Below are 19119 nucleotides of genomic sequence, written 5' to 3'. Positions count from 1 at the left end.
ATGGGTCGTCTTCATTCCAAGGGAAAGGGTATCAGCGCCTCCGCCGTTCCATACTCTCGACAAGTCCCAACATGGTTCAAATCCACCCCCGATACCGTCGTTGACAACATCTGCAAGCTTGCACGAAAGGGTGCTACTCCATCTCAGATTGGTGTAGTCCTCCGTGATAGCCATGGTGTCGCCCAGGTCAAGGTCGTCACTGGTAACAAGATTCTACGAATCCTCAAGTCAAATGGTATGCGCAGCCACGAACCACTTCTAGCAGGATGAAAAACAAGAGATGGAGTGCAGACTAAGTTTCTGCTCCCAAGCATTCTTTTACATCTTCGCGAAGAAGAGATACAACTATGCCTCTGTTCTGGTCCACAGTGACTGACAGAGTGACTATTTAGGCCTCGCACCAGAAATTCCAGAGGACCTCTACATGTTGATCAAGAAGGTAAGATTGGGTTTTGAGCACATAACATAGCATGTTGTTAATCGTTCTATTAGGCTGTTGCTGTCCGCAAGCACCTTGAGCGAAACCGAAAGGACAAGGATTCCAAGTTCAGACTTATTCTGATCGAGTCAAGAATCCACCGATTGAGCAGATATTACAAGACGGTCGGTGTCCTCCAGCCAACATGGAAGTACGAGAGCGCCACAGCCAGCACCATGGTCGCATAAGCAAGTCAATTGCCAGGTATACAGAAATATCAACACGAAGCATGAGACATCTCCGGACAGAAGTCGAGCGCCACAAATACAGACGCGAGGGGACAGTCCAAACAAGATAGGCAAGATAGTGCATCTTCAGGAAGCGGTGATCAGGAAGTCTTTGCAAGACAGGAAGTAGTTTTGCGGTCGAGGGATACGTTCAGAATATTCGTGGTGTCGGACAGGCAGTCAGTGACAATAGAACGATCTCCCAAACTCGGCATTATTCCAAGGAGATCTTGTGTACGTGTCCTTTCCTAACTCACTCTCCTTCTGTAGCACATTCGAGCGGTATGTTTCACGAAGTAGAACATAGACTGCTGTGACAACTTCGGGGAGTAGGACTTACGGTACCGTTAATCCAATTATCCTTCCAACCACATCCACCACCCTATACGCGTAATGATCTTCCAATACAAGGATTAGTTGAGCTTCCCCGCAAGATTCCGTAGGCAAAATGCCAAGCTTCTCGTCAGTATTCGGCCCTTCTCGATGTTTAGTGCTTCGTAAGATACCTTCGTGTGAAGATCAGCGGCCATGCCAAGGCATAGACTCCCCAAGAAGCGGCTGAGTACTACATGAAATAGCATGTGTACTTGGCAATATGATTGCTGTATGCAAAGTTCTGAGCAGATGTGCCTTGACATCAGCACATCCGAGCTCCACGAGAGCATGTAAAGGTAATTCTCACAGTCAATGTAACATCGTCCCATCCTGATCGATGAAAGTGGTCATCACGAGCAGCTTTGCATCGTCCAGCTCACGAAATCCTGGATATATAATCTCGTGAACTGCTGGGCAAGAGAAAGCTTCGTGGACAGGTAGGATACTGTTCTAGTCAGCACTCTCAGTATGTACTTGAACCTTGTGCTGCTGCTCAGCAGCATCGCTGCTCGAGCCTATGCGCAATCGACATCAATGACTAGCAGCAGTCTCCTGCCAGCAGGAACAGCTATATCGGGCGACTATAGCGGGCACTATCGACCACAGCTTCACTTTTCACCACCCCAAGGATTTATGAATGATCCGAATGGCATGTTTTTGGATGCGGAAGGCACATATCACCTATACTACCAATACAACCCTTCAGCTACCATAGCAGGTAACCAACACTGGGGTCATGCCACATCCACCGATCTATATACCTGGGAGAATCAACCTATTGCCCTAGCTCCCGACAACTCAACCGCCTATATCTTCAGTGGAAGTGCGGTGACAGACCCAAACAATACCTCCGGCTTCTTCCCAAATCAGACAAATGGTGTTGTAGCAATCTATACTCTGGCTGGACCACAACAGCAAGTCCAAGACATTGCCTATTCATACGATAACGGATACACCTTCACCAAATACGCCGGCAATCCCGTCCTCTCAGCCGGCAGCGCTCAATTCCGAGACCCCAAGGTCTTCTGGTACGAAGACCACTGGGTCATGGTCGTTGCTTTCTCCCAAGAATTCGTTCTAGCCATCTACACGTCTCCAAACCTCACTTCCTGGTCTCATGCAAGCAATTTCTCCTATCACGGATTACTAGGTACACAATACGAATGTCCTAATCTTGTCGAGATGCAGGTCTATGGCAGTAATGAAACGATGTGGCTTATGTATCTCTCGATCAACCCTGGAGCTCCCCTTGGTGGGTCGATAGGAGAGTACTTCCCTGGAAGCTTCAATGGTACTCATTTCACGGCGGTGGATGCTGCGGCACGAATCGCGGATTGGGGCAAGGACAACTATGCTAGTCAGTTCTTTTATGGCACTGGTACGGAAGCTATCAGTATAGCTTGGGCGAGTAACTGGCAGTACTGCAATCTTGTGCCTACTGGTCCGGCGGAGGGATGGCAGAGTACGATGTCGTTGCCGAGGACCAATTACCTCAGACAGGGTGCGAGAAACCAAGGATATACTCTTGTCAGTCTGCCGTATGATCTTGCTCGACTAAGGAGTAGCGAAAGCACTGCTTCAACAACCAACCTTGGCGCTAACGGCACATTATTCGCCGACGTGAGCGGTGGAAGTGGCGCATTCATGCTTGACGTGAACGTCACAGGCCTCAACCTTACAGGTCTCAGCAACACGGCCAGCATAAACTTTACCATATCCTCAAGCGGGTCGCGGGAGTCTATCACTGGCGGTATCTTTGTTGCTGGAGATTCGACGATGTGGCTTGACCGCGGAGGTATCAGTGGCTGGGACAACGTATACAACACAAACCGGTTCTCGACAGCGTTGGTTTTGAACAATACCCTTGACTTCCAAGTGGTTGTGGATCGCAGCATAATTGAAGTGTTTGCGCTGGAGGGAGAAAGGAGTGCGACGGCGGTGTATTATTCTGAAGCATTGCTTGATACTGTCGTTCTGAGAAGTGGCAACCTGAACTCTGGCGTGAGTATCAATGCACAGGTTCGTATGCTGAACGGTACTTGGGGTAGTGGTGCGATACAGGCCAATGGAACTTCTGTTGGTCAGAATAGCACAGGTATGGTCAGAAGAGAGCTTGTAGCAGAGGAGTCGTGGAAGTTCTGAATCCAGATTTGACGACCTGATATCACAATGTGAAGAGGCCATGTCCATTTCTTAAATCGTGTCTATACTTGCTGGAAATGCATGCCCAGTTGCCAGCCACGAAACGACCAGCCTAATACAAGGGGTATCTGATGCTCATAAAACGCCTGGAATGCTTTGCTTTGTGCTGCCAGAATGTACAGTAGTAAAACAGGTGAGAAACACAAAAATGTCCTTCAGCCACCCTTATTGGTACTCTCACCTTTTTGCAAGGTCGCTACCTGCTTGCGAAGCTCATTCCAAAAGTCCTTGCCTGTAGCCATGTTTCCAGCTGCAGTGTGTTAGTATATTCCGAGCTAGTGTTGTCGCTGCTGAACTACTCACGTTTCTGTGCCCATGCTGCCTGTTTGTTGGTTGGTGGCTTTTCCATCTTGTAGTGTTCTGCTACATTTTCTTCACCGCCATTTAAGAGCACATCGATCTGATCGCCATTAAACCCTTCTAGGGACACATGCGGTTCTAATTCTGCAGGAGGTGGAGGTGACTTGGTCTTGGGGGGTGGCGCCGCGGCAGGTGCTGCTGACTTGCTCAGCTGCTGGTTCTGGTTCTGGTTCTGCTTGGAATTCTGTGGAGATTGATTCTGAATCTGGTTTTGTTTGTTGCTACTATTCTTCTTATTGCTAGGGTTTGGCTGCGCTACATTTGGGCGTGACTGGTTTGAGTTGCGTTTATGTTGACTGCTGGTGGCACTGGTGTTAGTACCTATCATAGTGTCGGGTTGAAAGAGAAGGTGTTGCAATTTAAGGAGCTGGTAGATCCTCTGTGTCGTGGTAGCTTTGTGCAGAAAAGGACTTACTCTACGCTCATTCTAGTAAAAATGCAAACAAATATTTAAAGATGCTACTTTCGCCGCTGGTGCAGATCGCTGTTTGATCTAGGGCAGCCAGATTGGCTCGACCGCAGGAGCAGTTCGACCGAACCTGTGTGGAGTAGGCAGGCACGATCCTCTTCTTATGTAAGCGGCTCCTTCGCAGGCTGGTGGATCAACCTTAATTAAACGGGCTCAGACAAGGAGCCTTCACTACAACTTGAACATTATCACTGTATGCGCCATCCTTTGTCAGGCGCAAACGCACCATCTTTCTCGCGAACGATCATTGACTGAACCAATGCGTACTCATGCTGCGCGACTACGGCAGAAACCACAATCATTTCTCCCTCAGCCGCGCTAATCCACGGACACACTACGCGCGTTTCTGAACACAATCCGCGCTACAGCATATCATGGTATTGCTTAGAGCCGCCCAGGCACGAAGTCGACCACAGCGATCGCCTATCAAGAAACTCGACAGTCCGGCAACGCCTATGACCTTAAAGCCAGACCTTGATTCGGACGATGAGCCCCCCACTAAACGATTGCGCACCTCCAGGAGTAACACTCAAAGAACAAGATGGATACCAGGTGGACGAGGAGGAGGAGGCAGACGCATAGATCTTGAGGGTGAGGATATCTTCGTAACTCCTCGTGAGAGGAATGAGTCTCGAAAACCAAGAACGGCAAGAAGGCGCGGTGAGACAACCAGTAGAAAGACTGCCAGTGCGCGACCTGCTCCACGCACGACAAGATCACATAGATCGACTGGCAGGCCCCGCTATACAACCGCTGCCGCTGCTGCCGCCGCAACACACAGCGATGGCTACAAGCCGAGGGAGGAAAGAGGTTGGGAGGAATATCATCCTGATCTGGATCTGGAGTCAACCTTCGCGATCGTCCCCTCTAAGGAAGTGGATGGCTTTGTAGTGCCTGACACAAAAAGCCAGGTGGATGATGGTATTGGTGAATATGGCCAGGCTGGAGAAAGCACTCCTTCGAAGAAAAGACCTGGACGTCCTTTACGCACTCAGTCGTCTATGTTGCAATCCCTGCTTACACCAGAGGCTCCCAAATTCGTACCTCCACCAGGACCGAACCCTAGAGAGAGATTGACTTTACCCAGACCCTCCTATCGAATACTTGACCCATTTGCCCAGTACGATGGCAAGGAGTTTCAAGCTGATAACTTTGTGACGCCTCATATGGCCAATGTCGGATATCAGGAGAGTGAAGTGTTCATCAGACCTGAACACATGATCAGACAAATGGAAGGTTCCGCAGATGAAGACTTGGACCTCATGCCAGACCTGGTTCACAGCGAAGGCAATTCTGCTATTGGCGGAAATGGTGTCGGAAGAGTCGAATATGATATGGATGAACAAGATGTAAGATGGCTGGACGCCTTGAACAAGCTGAGGGTAGAGGAAGGTGTACATCCTATCAAGCCCGCTGTCTTTGAGATTACTATGACCAAGGTCGAGAAAGAGTGGCACGCACTCGAAAAGCGAATCCCGAAGCCAAACCCAAAGGCACCCCAGACACAAAGACCACGTTCAAGCTCAGCCGCTGCAGTCAACGGCGAACCTGGACCTGACGCTGAGCCAGATAGTAAATGTGCTATTTGCGACGATGGCGATTGTGAAAATGCTAACGCAATAGTATTTTGCGATGGTTGTGATCTTGCGGTACATCAAGAGTGTTATGGCGTGCCATACATTCCCGAAGGTCAATGGCTCTGTAGAAAGTGCCAATTGGTTGGGAATGCTCGGCCAAGTTGCATCTTTTGTCCGAACGAGGGCGGTGCCTTTAAGCAGACGAACAACTCAAAGTGGGCACACTTGCTTTGTGCTACATGGATTCCAGAGGTCACCATTGGCAACCCGTCATTGATGGAGCCAATCACAGACGTGGAGAAAGTGCCAAACAGTAGATGGAAGCTCAGCTGTTACATTTGCAAGCAGAATATGGGTGCCAGTGTGCAATGTAGTGACGCACGTTGCTACGAGCCATTTCACTTGACTTGTGCTCGACAAGCGGGACTCTATCTGAAGATGAAGCTTGGTGGTGGTCAAAACACCTTGATGGATTCAACACAGCTTCGGGCATATTGTCACAAGCATTCACCTGCCGACTGGAAAGCCGAACACCGGACCGACAGGGCGTTCGAGAAGGCGGTAAGATATTTCAGGCATCATTTCGCTGGCCAGATCTGGGCCGACAGCAAATCATCTGCTCTTGCTATGACCGATACCACTAGTAGCTTTAACGCTGAACAAGGACCACGATTGACCTTGACTAATAAGAAAGGTACGAAGGCCAAGAGTATATGGCGTCTACCTTCCGGTGCACCTGTGATTCCGGAGGTCATACTAAAAACAATCGAGGAGTCTTTGCAGAAACTTGGAGTCCATAAGCGGAACCAGTATGTCACCGAAATCTGCAAGTATTGGACATTGAAGCGAGAAGCACGTAGGGGTGCTGCCTTGCTCAAACGACTGCAATTGCAGATGGAAACTTTCAGCTCTTTCGAAGTCACACGACGAGACTATAGGGCTATGGGTGCTGCTGGCCGTGCCAGGCTTGAACGCCGTATCGAATTTGCTGAGCTACTTGCCAAAGATCTTGAGCGTATCAGAGCTATCTGTGACCAAGTCATGAAGCGAGAGGAACAAAAGCTGGAAGAAGCTCGACTATTACAACAAGTTGTTGATACCATCTACTTTCCTATCGGTGCACTTCTGGTACCTGTGGTCGACAAAGCTTCATTTCTGGATAGAGGTGTCTATGGTGAGGCGCTGTCCCAATTACGGCTGCGTATCAAGAACCGCCACTACAGTGCTGTCAGTACTTTCTTTACGGACTTCGCCAAGATCTTCGAGGATGATGTCGGTTTTGATGCTTCTGATATGTCTAATGAGCAAGCACTGCGACAAAGGCCGACCACACAACTCGACGATCCTGAGCAGCGTGAGCGACGAACTTTGGCTCGTCGTATAATCAAGGCTGCCTATCCTCTTCTTTCAGCTGCTCTTAGAAAGGAGTCAGAACTGCTTGGAAGACCTTTCGAGCAACAAATGAAAGAGATGGATGATCTTCTTTTCTCGCGGAGGGTAGCGCTCATGGACGGCCTTGACAGTACTGTGCGTGTTGATACTGGCGATGCCACGCCTGACCAGGACATTGACATGGCAGATGCCACAGCAATGGGTAAGAATGAGCTTCAGGACATCCCTATGGATTCTATCGAGAACTACGATGACTCGGGTATGGAAGTGGAACAGCATGTAGAGCATACGGCAGCCACAGCGGCAGAACCTACTGGCCATAGTGGCCTACTGAAGCCCAACGGCATTGTCGTGCACACACCACCAGCTTCGACTAATGGTCACATCAAGCAAGATACTGCGCTTGTTACAGGCACGATTCAAGCAGATGGTGAAACAGTACAGCCACCCACTCCTCCAATCAGCACTAAAGGCAACAGCGCAAACAATCCCCTTGTTCATGGGGGTATTCCTTGGTATGTCGAAGCTTTTGACCCATGGGGTACCACAGTCAACGAAGAGCGATGGATTGGCAAGGACGTCCTTCGTGACCTCAGTGAAGAGCTTAGCGACATGGATGAAGGAGATTTGCAGGACCTCGTACGTGAGAACACGGACGAGGTGATTACCAAAACTGGTGGGGTCGCGGCTGACAGCATGAACGGAATCAGCAATAGCGCAGGACTTGGGAAGGGCTGGAGGAAGGGTAGAACTGGAAGTGGAAAGAAGCGCAAAAGCACAACCACTAGAACGACTAGGGCGCGGCGATAGACGCGAGCAGAAGGAATACCTGGCGATCCTCCTCGAGCTGGATATCACCAGACGTCATTATTTGTTGGGCTAACCCGATAGTGAAGGATTGTATTATTGACATGCTTGTGAACCGCTGTGCTGGCTTCGACCAAGCATACATATAGAGGCCCGTTCATCGGCACATTATTCAAGTCGATCTGTATCATTCTGTGCTCGATTTTATGGATTGGTCGTTCCTCGGCACCCGCCGAGCATCCTTCCCATGTGGCGGGCCTAGCTCGTTAACTGTGGGATAATATCACCATCAATCCTACCTTTCTTCGTCTTTTGCGTTCTCACTTTCGTTCCTGGTACTAGTGTCACGATTCTGCGGAGTTTCAAGCTTGTGAATCTGACAAAGATGACTTACTATCCGTGACAGAAGTCTCCCTAGTCGAGGTCAGCAGGCATAAGAGTCGGTCTTTGCATTGGCTTTGCGATCAAACAGCCCACCAGCGAAAGTGACGCAGTCTTCTTGCACATGTGTTTGGTACGCCTGAAGCACTCTGCGCTTGTAAAGGATCTAGGCAGAACAATGATTGTCTAGGTTGTTCAGTTCACGAAGCATATTGAGCTCGTTGGTCGTCAAAATTTGGTGTGGGATGTAGATGCTGAGTCAATGGATTCTGCTCGACCAACTATGGCTTCGAGTCTACAATAGATGATTCGACCACTGACCAGCGTGCTTCCAGAATGCGATCAGTTCAGCTAGTCCAAAATATTGTTCTTGGAGGAGGAGTGATGTGAAAGTCGCATGTCCGGGTCACATAGACGTTTTTATCCATGGACGATCAACAGACTGTCCATTCAAGTTTTGGTTCTTCCTTGACCTATCAAGAGCGTCCTTTCGTTACATGCCCTCTCCTCGATTGCACCATAGTGACCAGGCACTGCATAGCAAACAATTCTCCGAAGAGCCTATGGTTTTCAAAACTAAGATCAATCGTGCAGTGCTCGATAAGAGAATGCCTGCCTGCTGCACGGCTAACTTGCCTGAATCTTGCCTACTGTTTAGCGAGGACGCGGAAGCCGGAAGGGGCGCTAGGTTGTTTGTGGTTCACTTAGTTTCGTGTCCCGGAATGCAGCAACTTCAGCCTGATTGATAGACAAACTTCCTTCTTCTAACTTTACAGCACTCTCGAACTTGCTGCATCCCGATTACTTCGAATTTCATCACCTTCTTTGTTTCCCTACTCGATAGGTAACTAAAGTTACGGCTCACTGCGACACATACCTCCAGTCACAGACTTTGACTTGACAGGTCGCAACAAAGAAAATTCACCCCTTAGCACATCAATTCCACGTCAAACGTAATGGCTGACTTCGAGGATACAAGCGGTGGTTATGATGGTACGATGACTTCACGTGTTTCGCTGTTCAACCTGGCTGACTTCACATCAGAGGGACGAGGCTACGAGCGACGCGATCGTTCGGCATCTCCTCGAGGTGAGCGTGATGATCGACCCCGAGATCGATCACCCAATGGTCGTGCTCCGTAGGTTACCAAGCAAGCTGTCTCAAGTCAAACCTAACAAAACGCAGTCCACCTCCCCCAAGCGACACTAGAATGGAAGAAGAGGAAGAAAAGGCTGCAGTCAACACAGGCACAAATCTTTTCGTGACTGGCATTCATCCTAGACTCAGTGAGCAGGATGTAACTGCTCTGTTCGACAAGTATGGTGAGGTTGAGAGCTGCTCGATCATGTTGGATCCACACACCAAGGAGTCTCGTGGCTTTGGATTCGTCAAGATGGTTCTTCCTGACCAAGCCGATGCCGCGAAAGAAGGTCTTCAAGGCGCTCAAATCGAAGGTCGAACTCTGAGCATCGAGAAGGCGCGTCGTGGCAAACCTAGATCGCCTACTCCAGGCAAATACTTCGGTCCTCCAAAGCGAGGTGAGTGAAGTCCTTATTCCTCGGTAACTGGTTACTAACCCATACGCAGGAGACTTTGGTGGCAGCGGTGGTAGACGAGGCCCACCTGGCGGTGGCTACCGAGATCGTTACGATGATCGACGAGGTGGCTACGGTGGTCGACGTGATGAAGGTCGCGGTCCTCCTCGAGGTGGTGACTACGACGGCTACGATCGACGAGGCTACGGTGGTGGTGGCTATGGCGGCCGACGCGAAAGAGGAGACGACAACTACAGTGGTGGTGGCGGCCGAATTGACCGATACGAAAGCAGCAGCAGACGCGACGACTATGGCGCAGGACGTGATCGACGAGGAGGCGGTTACTACGAACGACGAGAGGACCGCGATCGAAGCTACGGTGGTGGCGCACCACCTGCACGAGACGAGGCTCCGCGAGAGTCTTACGGGGGTGGCCGCGACTATGCTGCTCCTCGCGAAGATCGATATGCCGGGAGGTAGGCATCCATTGCACTTTCTCCCGTCTCGGTCTCACTGTGATGGTCGTCGACTCTCACAGGTCTCAAAGTTGGAAGGGTCTTCTTCGGTTCTGTATTCCCAATCTCGTTCTCGGTGGTATCGGCTTTTTCACATCCTGGAAAGAACAATAATATTCGGCGCATACGATGACCGCAGGAAAGGTCGGCAAGCACGGTTCGTATTTCAGGACATGCAGTACTTTCTTCGTGTATTCGACCCAGTCACGCGGCTCAGGTGCAGCTTTCAGAAGATGGTTGGGCCAGCATGCCCACCACTGGCATGGTTGTTCTCAGCATTTCCATGTTTCAAATCAGTAGCACGCCCTTCCGGCATCAAAAGTCACATTATCAGCTTCCGACTTCGACTGATCTCGTATGCACTATATCGACTTGCTCTCAGTCTTCAGAGATACCATAAACACAACGCATCGCCTGCTTGTCAATAACTTGTCGCCAGTAGCTCGACCTGATTATCAGCTTGAATTGACGATTTCGCCATGACTCTGTTTCAGTACACACCATTTCGCATAACGCAGGAGTTCATTTGTCAGTCTATGTCACCAGAGCATCTATTGCTGTTGCGGAGCTAAGCAAACAGGTCAAGGTATGTGAATTTTCTCTGTTGAATTGCTAATCCTTCGCCTTCACAGGGTCGAGAGCTTTCGTCGACGAAATGCTAAGCTTGCTTCTACTTACAATACAACTGCTTTGACATGTTAAAATGCGATACTGTGTGACGTATCACCACAACACGGAAAGGGCTTGACCGAGGTTTGTACTAGCGACCTTTACCATCAGGTCTTGAGGATCGTCAAGTTTGTCGCTGAGCACACCATACTGTTGGTCACTCGACGTGGCTACTTTTTGACCAACACGGTCTTAGCACCACTTTCCGGCATTAACGTGCAATACCATTGCCATTACATACGCGAGCAGGTTACCAAGTCAATATCCCGTACTGCAAAAGCACAGCTGTCACTCTGCACATGCAGAGTTTATACAGAACTGATATCACAAGGTGACTGAATGAAGCGAACCAATTCCTTGATGTCAGCTGTTGTGATACCAGAAAGCAACCCGATGTGATCTACCCACTGCACGCTATGAAGCTTGTCACGTTGATCGACGGCCATACTTGGCGATTGCTACCGGGGCTCTACACTCAACTCTACTCTCCTTCAGATGCTTGGTCTCTCGCTATTGCAAGAATCAATTGAGCTGCAGCTGAGAGACACAAGATATCTACTTATGTACCAGACGTTCTGAACTGATCGTGCAAACGTAGGTATTGAAAGCTTCTGCGATATACTAGTATGGGCACGAGACTTTGCCGAACCATATTCCGTGATAGGGTTTTGAACGTCAATATCACACAGAAAGCTTGCAGACTGCTTGATGCAATGCATGTTCCCTCCGAAGAGTCTCGTGGATTGATTGGTCAATACAAGGTGATTCGTTCTGTGTCGCGGTTGCAAAGCTCTACTGACTGGCTCTTGTCGACATAGTGGGGTCTGATGTGGTGACCATTTCTGGCGACCATGAAGCACAATGCTCCACTTGTACCTGAATGCCATCCACCCTCCTCATTGTTTCGCTGCTCGTTACTGTACCAAAATTATATAGACGCTTCTCTGACCCATTCTCTTGCTTCTCATCTGGCATCCCTCTGTTTCGAATTTGCTCGTTTCTATTTACGGTCAATTAAGCATACTTTTTGGCAGGCCAATCAGTATATCAAATTCGACTTACCAGTATCCAACAGCTCTCTTCCAGCATATACAACAAGAGCAAGTCTCTTCCCGTGGAAAGCTACACGTCCTTGTTGATCAAGGTCATTTCACCAAAGCATCAATTTTCATATTCAGGATCTCTTAGTTGAACATCTACATATCACACAAATCAGTCAAAATGCTTGCCTCAAGAGCCGTTAAGCCAAAGCTCTCCATCAGCATCGCTCCTGTTGCTACACAACAATCCAGACCAGTCCTATCACTGAAGTCTCCAATCACACCTCTAGCACCTCTTAGATCGCCATTGAGGTCACCACTATCACCTCTTCCACTAAGTCCCACATCTCGCAACACCAAGCTCAACCAAAGAGGGTTTGCGAGCATGTCACAACAGCCAACATACATGTACTCGAACAATGGCACCAAGCGCAGCATTTTGAAGAAGACTCAATCAGCAGCTGCGCGACAACAGCAACAGCGACAATTGTCATTCTCGGAAACACCTGTTGTGCACCACGTTTCTCCAATAGAGGAGCCAGATTACTATGGTGGTTACACGAAGATGACGAGGGAAGAAAGAAGATGGCAGCGAAGAGACTGAACGGGCTCGTTGCTCTTGTGCCTAGGAAGGACTGCTCTACGAATGCTGATGACTTGTGACGACTTGATGACTAGCTCCTTCTCCAGTGAGAAGTTGAGATGTGTAGATATCCTAATGAATATCGATGCTACTAAAAAGTTGTCTTTGATCGTGCCACTACGCTGCCAGCAAGAAGTTGTTGCCATGTATTGTCGTAGCGTCGGAATCACTACAAGTGATAGTCTGCATGGACTACCGGCACAGGATATTGCTGACTGAAATGCCGACCTTTGTAGCGATCTTTACTTCGGACCAAGGGAAAAGACAGATTAGTGCTCTGCGTCGACGTGAATAGTCTCTTTCCGTCGAACGGCAACAGGTACAACTATTCTACATCGAGGAGTGACCAAGAGCTCTACTACCGGCAGGAGCGAGGCGGATAGACTCCATTTTTTGGAGTTCGACGAACCGGAATGTGCCGGTCGCTGCTGCTCCAGATCAGGATCTCAACTACGAACATATGTTCTTCATCCTACAAGTACTTACCTTCTCATGCACCATCGATGCTCAATGACTCCGTGAGCTAGCAGTGAGAGAATCCACGTCCAGTAGACCCTTCTCTACAAGATAGTATTTGGAACGTGCAAATGCATCTTGACGCCGTCAATCTAAATTTGGCCCCTTGTGCAGAAAAGCGCCTATTGGGCGTCTACCTGTGTTTCAGATTTGACAACCTCGACAAGCCCCTGCTACTGTCCACTCCAGCGATGAGCAGCATGACGTCGTTTCGCTAAATCTCAACATACGATGTGCGGTTTTAACTCGGTGAGCAAAACAACCTGTTGTAAGAGTGGAAGTTCAATACTGTAGAACGCGTCGATATGTGTGCTTCCCTGAAGTGGGAAGCAAGGACAGCCTGGGTATCTGATTAACAGACCGATCAAATACTCGTGATCATGAATTTGAATCGTGTGTGCCTGAGAAAGCATTCGGATGATCTCTCGAAACGAAACGCTTAGCAGATGGAGCGGACCGTGTCCACTAGCACGCATGTGCCGCCGGCAGTCACATCAATCCGCACAGCACCACTGCTCACGACTATTTCCTGTTCTAGGGTTTCCATTACAGTTTAGAGCCTCATGCTCGCCAAATCCACCGCGGCTGTTGAAGTATGTTCCAAATTAACGCCGATGGCACAATCAACCAATCGCTAGACTGGCTCGAGTGGAAGAGCCACCTTTCTCTGGCACTACCCACATGGTAATAGTGTAAACGCCCTCACAGCGGCTTCAGAAAACACCCTTGCAGGATGTTTGGCACTAAGTTCGTGCTTCATAGTGCTTCTCGCGTGTCCCAGACCTGTTTCTGTTATGAAGTTGACGCCGTTGACTATACAAGCGTGTTTGAGGTTCAAGCGCAATGTTAGCACGACGGGATCAAGATACGTTATATTCTACGCATTCCATCCAGTTCCGAAGGGAGTTTGAGAAAAGTAGGAGGTGTGAACCAATACACAGGACAACAGCCCTAACATCCACTGCCTCTACTCTCTCAACAACATCCTCGGGAGCTAATGAGCTCTAATATATACAACATCGCACGAAACTTGAATCGATAGAGGCCTCTATACGGCCTCGTTTTCGAAGTTACGAACATTTGGTATGCCCAGGGCGAGACGGTCGACAACAAGGTCTGCGTCTGCTGTGCAACACGCTGTACCTTACCCGAACCGGAGGGTCAGTTCTATTAGTCAGGTGCACAATATGGCAATAGCAGTATCAACAGCGCCCGCACCAACCATGGGCTGGGATACTACCCAGCAAGCACATTACTATCACTTGGATGCTCAGCAACATCAGCAATACAACCATTATCAGCAACAAGTATACCAAGCACAGTACAATCCAATGCCGACACCAATATCAGGAGCACTGCCTGTTCAATCTACAAGGATATCAATTGCGCCGATAGAGGCTTCACGTCCGGACACACCAGTTGGGAACAATCCATGGACACCTCTGATGGATGAGATTCTGGTGGAGAACCACAAACGGATGAAATGGGAACAGATCTCGGAGCAATTCTTCCAGGGGAAAAAGTCTGGCAACGCTTGCAGGAAACGATTCTCAAGGGTGATCCAGGAAAGACAAGATCCATCACGCTGGCCACCAGAGCAAGTCCAGCAAATCCGGAGTGCATACCAGAAGGACAATCTTCGCAAGGAGATGTGGATGTTACTGGCGGAAAGGACTGGATGCAAATGGGAAGACTTGGAGAAGCTGGTAGGCGACTAGGCTCCAAGAACACATTGTATCAAGCTGACCAGGAGAACAGTGCTTTGGACTAGGTCTCAAACAAATGCTTGGAAAGACACCGTATGGCCATAAGAAGCGTGTATCTCTGGCAGCGTCTCATAGGTCGAATCGAAGCATAAGCGATGATGGTCAAGATAACTCGTATGACGAAGGCGAACCGACCAACGATAGTGGCCTCGGTGGTGATCTACAAGCAGACCATAGCCTACTACATATCCCTACACACAGCTATGCAACACGAGAGAGCTACCACACTACCATGGCAGATTATGGGCCAGGTCCTGAGGCATACTATCGAAACTACCACAACTGAGAGTCTGGGGATAAATCAGGGGGTTGAAGCTGCACTTTCACGACCGTTACGAATCAACACACCAGCGTGTATATTTGGCATACATCTAATGCTTTTTGCGGTACCGGCAAGATGAGAGTAGGAGTTATTGAGTATTTGGTGCACTTACTGTACCTTTCAATTCGTTTTGCCATTCAGTATGATTGTGGTGTACCATTTTCAGACAAGCACAATCACTCGAAATATAATTCACTTTGAGTTCAAACACAGTCAGGTTCGGCTTAAGTCTCCATTCTGTACACAAGATCGAGACAGCTCCGCACGTCCTTACCACTGGCACTGACCGCCTAAGTGAAAGGAGCTGTATTCCCTGGCCTATTCTCGTAGTGGGCGGACCAATGGGAATATGCTCGCGATAAGCGGGATCTGTCGGAAGCGCGTCCCAATCCAGCTATCAGTTCGCGGTACCTGACTAAACTCAACTTGGCCAACATTAGCGTCGAAGCTTTTCTCGAAAAAGTTGGCTACTAGAAGGCTACCAAAAATCACGAGGCGCGGCGACAGCGAGATCCATCGGCCGGCCTGGCGACGTTGCTCGAAAGTCCCTTGATCCGGAATCAAATCTCCCCAAACTTACCCCGGATCTGACAGCTTCAGCATTCACCTTGTCATCACCACGATCAATTGTGTTAGCACGTTTTCACTTCTGCTCGAGTCTTCTTGTTCCTCCCTGCTTTGCATCTAGCCCAGGTGGACGTAATTTCGGTGGAATCATCAACCATTCTCAAGCCTAATAATTTTTTGATCGATCTTCACCCACGCGTCTTCCGCGTTTTTGTCCGTCGATCCATCGATCTATCGTTTTCTGCGACACTCCTACCTGCTGTCTATACTATACATCGATAAAACTCCTCCACAATGGCGACGGCGGTGCCGGCGAAAGCAGAGCAAATCAAAGAGTCGTTGAAAGAGACATTGATAGGGACAGAAGCACCAGAAGGAGTCTCACAGGAATCGAGAGCGAGGTTCCTGCAGCATGCATCACTAGAAGAGAACGGAGAGCTGTTGATGTCCCAGGAAGATTTCGTTAATGCGATAGCACCTCCAGAGGAAGATTACGTGAGTTACAACCATTCACCTTGCCATCACTAGCCTGCTAACACTTTGCAGCACAAGATAGCACGAGTCCAATATGGTCTCCTCTTCAGTGTCGCCGATGTTCACAAACGAGGGAAGCTTTCAATGCAGGACTTCCACGCCTACGAAAACCTCATCACGAAACCAGACGCTGACTACGAAGCCCCCTTCCGATTATTCGACGTTGATGGCAATGGTATGGTCGATATTGATGAGCTTAAAAAGATAGTAGAAGCACACAAGGGTTCCGAGTCTCTACCCTTCGACTGGGAGTCCGAATGGGCAACACTGTACATTGGTAGTGCGAAGAACAGACATGTTTTGACCTACCCACAATTTGCACAGATGATGCGAGGCTTGGTCGGTGAGAGAATACGGCAAGCTTTCAAGGCATACGACACAGATAACGACGGCTATATCGATGCTGCTGCCTTCGAAAAGATCATCCGTTCTAGCTCAGGTCACAAGCTCTCTGATCACATCTTGGACAACTTGCCAACCCTCTGCAATATCGGAGCAGCCTCCAAGATCTCATATGCCAATGTGAGAGCTTTTACAAATATAATGCGTGAGATGGATTTGATCGACCTCATCGTACGAAATGCGACCTCGAAATCATCCGATGGCAAGATCAGCAGAACAGACTTCCTGGCTGAAGCTGCCCGGATAACAAGATTCGTTCAATACACACCTATGGAAGCCGATATCCTCTTTCACTTTGCCGGTCTGGACAATGAATCCACCCGACTGGAACTCGGTTCGTTCGAAAAAGTCTTGGACGCGAGCTGGCAAGACGTAGGTGAGAGACTTGAATCAGCCCGAGGAGCTGCGGCAAAAGCTGTCCAGAAGACTGGTGGCTTCCTGCATAGTGTACTAGAATCAGCGCATCACTTTGCACTGGGTGCTGTTGCAGGCGCATTCGGAGCTTTCATGGTCTACCCTATCGATCTAGTCAAAACACGTATGCAGAATCAAAGAAGTTCTGCTCCTGGCCAGCGAATGTACGACAACTCTATCGATTGTTTCCGCAAGATTGTTCGCAATGAAGGTTTCAAGGGTCTCTATGCGGGTGTCCTACCTCAACTTGTCGGCGTTGCGCCAGAAAAGGCCATCAAACTGACTGTCAACGATCTCGTAAGAGGCGCACTCACAGACAAAAAGAGCAACTCGATACAACTATCATCCGAAATCATAGCCGGTGGTACCGCAGGTTTCTGTCAAGTCGTCTTCACAAACCCTCTCGAGATCGTAAAGATCAGACTACAAATCCAAGGCGAACTAGCCAAGCGCAGCGACGCCGTACCCAGAAGATCAGCCATGTGGATCGTCCGCAACCTAGGTGTCGTCGGCCTATACAAAGGCGCCTCCGCCTGCCTCCTACGAGACGGTCCCTTCTCAGCAATCTACTTCCCCACCTACGCCCATCTCAAAAAAGACTTCTTCGGCGAATCACCCCAGAAAAAGCTCGGTGTCGTCCAACTCCTCACAGCAGGCGCCATAGCCGGCATGCCAGCCGCCTACCTCACCACCCCCTGCGACGTCATCAAGACCCGTCTCCAAGTCGAAGCCCGCAAAGGCGAAGCCACATACAACGGTCTCGTCGACGCTGCCCGCAAAATCTACGCTCAAGAAGGCTTCAAAGCGTTCTGGAAAGGTGGGCCCGCTCGTATCCTCCGATCATCTCCACAATTCGGCTTCACTCTTGCAGCGTACGAAGTCCTTTCTGGTCTGTTACCTCTGCCCGGCAGCGAGAAGAGCGAGGCGCAGAAAGCAGCCGCGGGACGAATGGAGCCTTCTGTGGGACTGAGGGAAGATACGGCGCCACTGTCGTACTTGAGGAGTCGGAATGCATTGAAGGTCATTCTGGATATTGATAACAACTTTGGCAAGATAAGGGTGCCGGAGGGGAAGAGTTTTATGGGCTTGCCGTTTGGTCGGCCGAAAGCGAGTTCTTGAGATGAGTGGGTGTGTAGCTAAGCTTTGTAAAAAAGAAGAGCGAGAAGAAAGAACGCAGTGATGCAGATAGACATTTTTCGAATACAGTAGATTTGCAGGGAGGCTATACCGAGTTTAGTAAACTCAGGCTGTGAATGGAGGCGGTGATTAGATGTGTGTTCTTTTCGTGTGAGTGAGCATGTTAGTGTTGTGATGCAGTGCAGTACAGTACTGATGGGTTGATAGCGTTGCAATTCATGCATTCGCTGGCGTTGATACTACTTTAGCATCACCTGGTAGTACTGATTCAGTGGGCATGTAATGAGAACTTTTTGTGAATGTATGTATGATCTGTATATTCTGCTTCTATTCAGTGCTGCTGAAGAAATGACTGTTGGTTCGTCCTTGGAGTACGTGTATATATCGTTGTGTGGGCACTCTCTACTTGCATCGCCATAGCGTCAAAAAGCCCTTCTTGTATTGTCCCTCACTTTAAAAGGTACGTCGTGATTGCTGAGAGGGAGTCGGATCCTCTCCTCTGCCTCTAGTCCAGTGCCACCAACCCCACCCGAGAGTAGTATGATCCTTATCACTCATACTTGTGGAAGTCCCATACAGATTACCAGCAAACTGCGCAACTTGTCCCGTGCGATCGACTCTTGCATAGTGAGAGTAGTGGTCTCAAGCAGCTACCGAGTCATCGCTGCTCGTCATCTCTCCAACCGTTCTACCATATTCACGTAGCGTGACCGTCCTGCGCGCCACATGTACCTTGCTAGAATTTTCGATCCTGAAAACCACACGCAGATATTGTTGATTGTCCACGCTGG

The 19119-nt window shown here is 49.3% G+C and overlaps 7 protein-coding genes across 7 annotated transcripts; 6 read left to right on the top strand and 1 right to left on the bottom strand.

Annotated features, from left to right (window-relative positions):
• Positions 1-666, top strand: RPS13 (ribosomal 40S subunit protein S13; the record flags this gene model as incomplete). Its single annotated transcript, XM_064901950.1, has 3 exons — positions 1-235; positions 393-439; positions 493-666. 3 exons carry the CDS (start codon positions 1-3, stop codon positions 664-666), a joined length of 456 nt encoding a protein of 151 aa, XP_064751629.1.
• A 948-nt stretch (positions 667-1614) lies between these two features.
• On the top strand, positions 1615-3222 carry INV1 (Invertase; the record flags this gene model as incomplete). The annotated part of the gene is made up of 1 exon (XM_064901949.1): positions 1615-3222. The coding sequence occupies one exon, from the start codon at positions 1615-1617 to the stop codon at positions 3220-3222; it is 1608 nt and encodes a 535-aa protein (XP_064751628.1).
• Positions 3223-3577: 355 nt separating this feature from the next.
• On the bottom strand, positions 3578-4068 carry LTR64_007630 (uncharacterized protein; the record flags this gene model as incomplete). Its single annotated transcript, XM_064901948.1, has 2 exons — positions 3578-3950; positions 4058-4068. 2 exons carry the CDS (start codon positions 4066-4068, stop codon positions 3578-3580), a joined length of 384 nt encoding a protein of 127 aa, XP_064751627.1.
• A 417-nt stretch (positions 4069-4485) lies between these two features.
• Positions 4486-7890, top strand: LTR64_007629 (uncharacterized protein; the record flags this gene model as incomplete). The annotated part of the gene is made up of 1 exon (XM_064901947.1): positions 4486-7890. The coding sequence occupies one exon, from the start codon at positions 4486-4488 to the stop codon at positions 7888-7890; it is 3405 nt and encodes a 1134-aa protein (XP_064751626.1).
• A 1334-nt stretch (positions 7891-9224) lies between these two features.
• LTR64_007628 (uncharacterized protein) lies at positions 9225-10283 on the top strand (the record flags this gene model as incomplete). The annotated part of the gene is made up of 3 exons (XM_064901946.1): positions 9225-9406; positions 9454-9806; positions 9856-10283. The coding sequence occupies 3 exons, from the start codon at positions 9225-9227 to the stop codon at positions 10281-10283; spliced, it is 963 nt and encodes a 320-aa protein (XP_064751625.1).
• A 4126-nt stretch (positions 10284-14409) lies between these two features.
• LTR64_007627 (uncharacterized protein) lies at positions 14410-15238 on the top strand (the record flags this gene model as incomplete). Its single annotated transcript, XM_064901945.1, has 2 exons — positions 14410-14892; positions 14945-15238. 2 exons carry the CDS (start codon positions 14410-14412, stop codon positions 15236-15238), a joined length of 777 nt encoding a protein of 258 aa, XP_064751624.1.
• Positions 15239-16135: 897 nt separating this feature from the next.
• AGC1 (mitochondrial aspartate-glutamate transporter agc1) lies at positions 16136-18310 on the top strand (the record flags this gene model as incomplete). Its single annotated transcript, XM_064901944.1, has 2 exons — positions 16136-16336; positions 16388-18310. The coding sequence occupies 2 exons, from the start codon at positions 16136-16138 to the stop codon at positions 18308-18310; spliced, it is 2124 nt and encodes a 707-aa protein (XP_064751623.1).
• Positions 18311-19119: the final 809 nt, after the last annotated feature.

This window comes from Lithohypha guttulata (assembly GCF_036872675.1).
Source record: "Lithohypha guttulata strain CCFEE 5908 chromosome Unknown scaffold_6, whole genome shotgun sequence".
In the NCBI taxonomy this organism is placed as follows: Eukaryota; Fungi; Ascomycota; class Eurotiomycetes; order Chaetothyriales; family Trichomeriaceae; genus Lithohypha; species Lithohypha guttulata.
The sequence above is the reverse complement of the archived record's forward strand: the minus strand, read 5'-3'. Positions and strand labels throughout refer to the sequence as shown.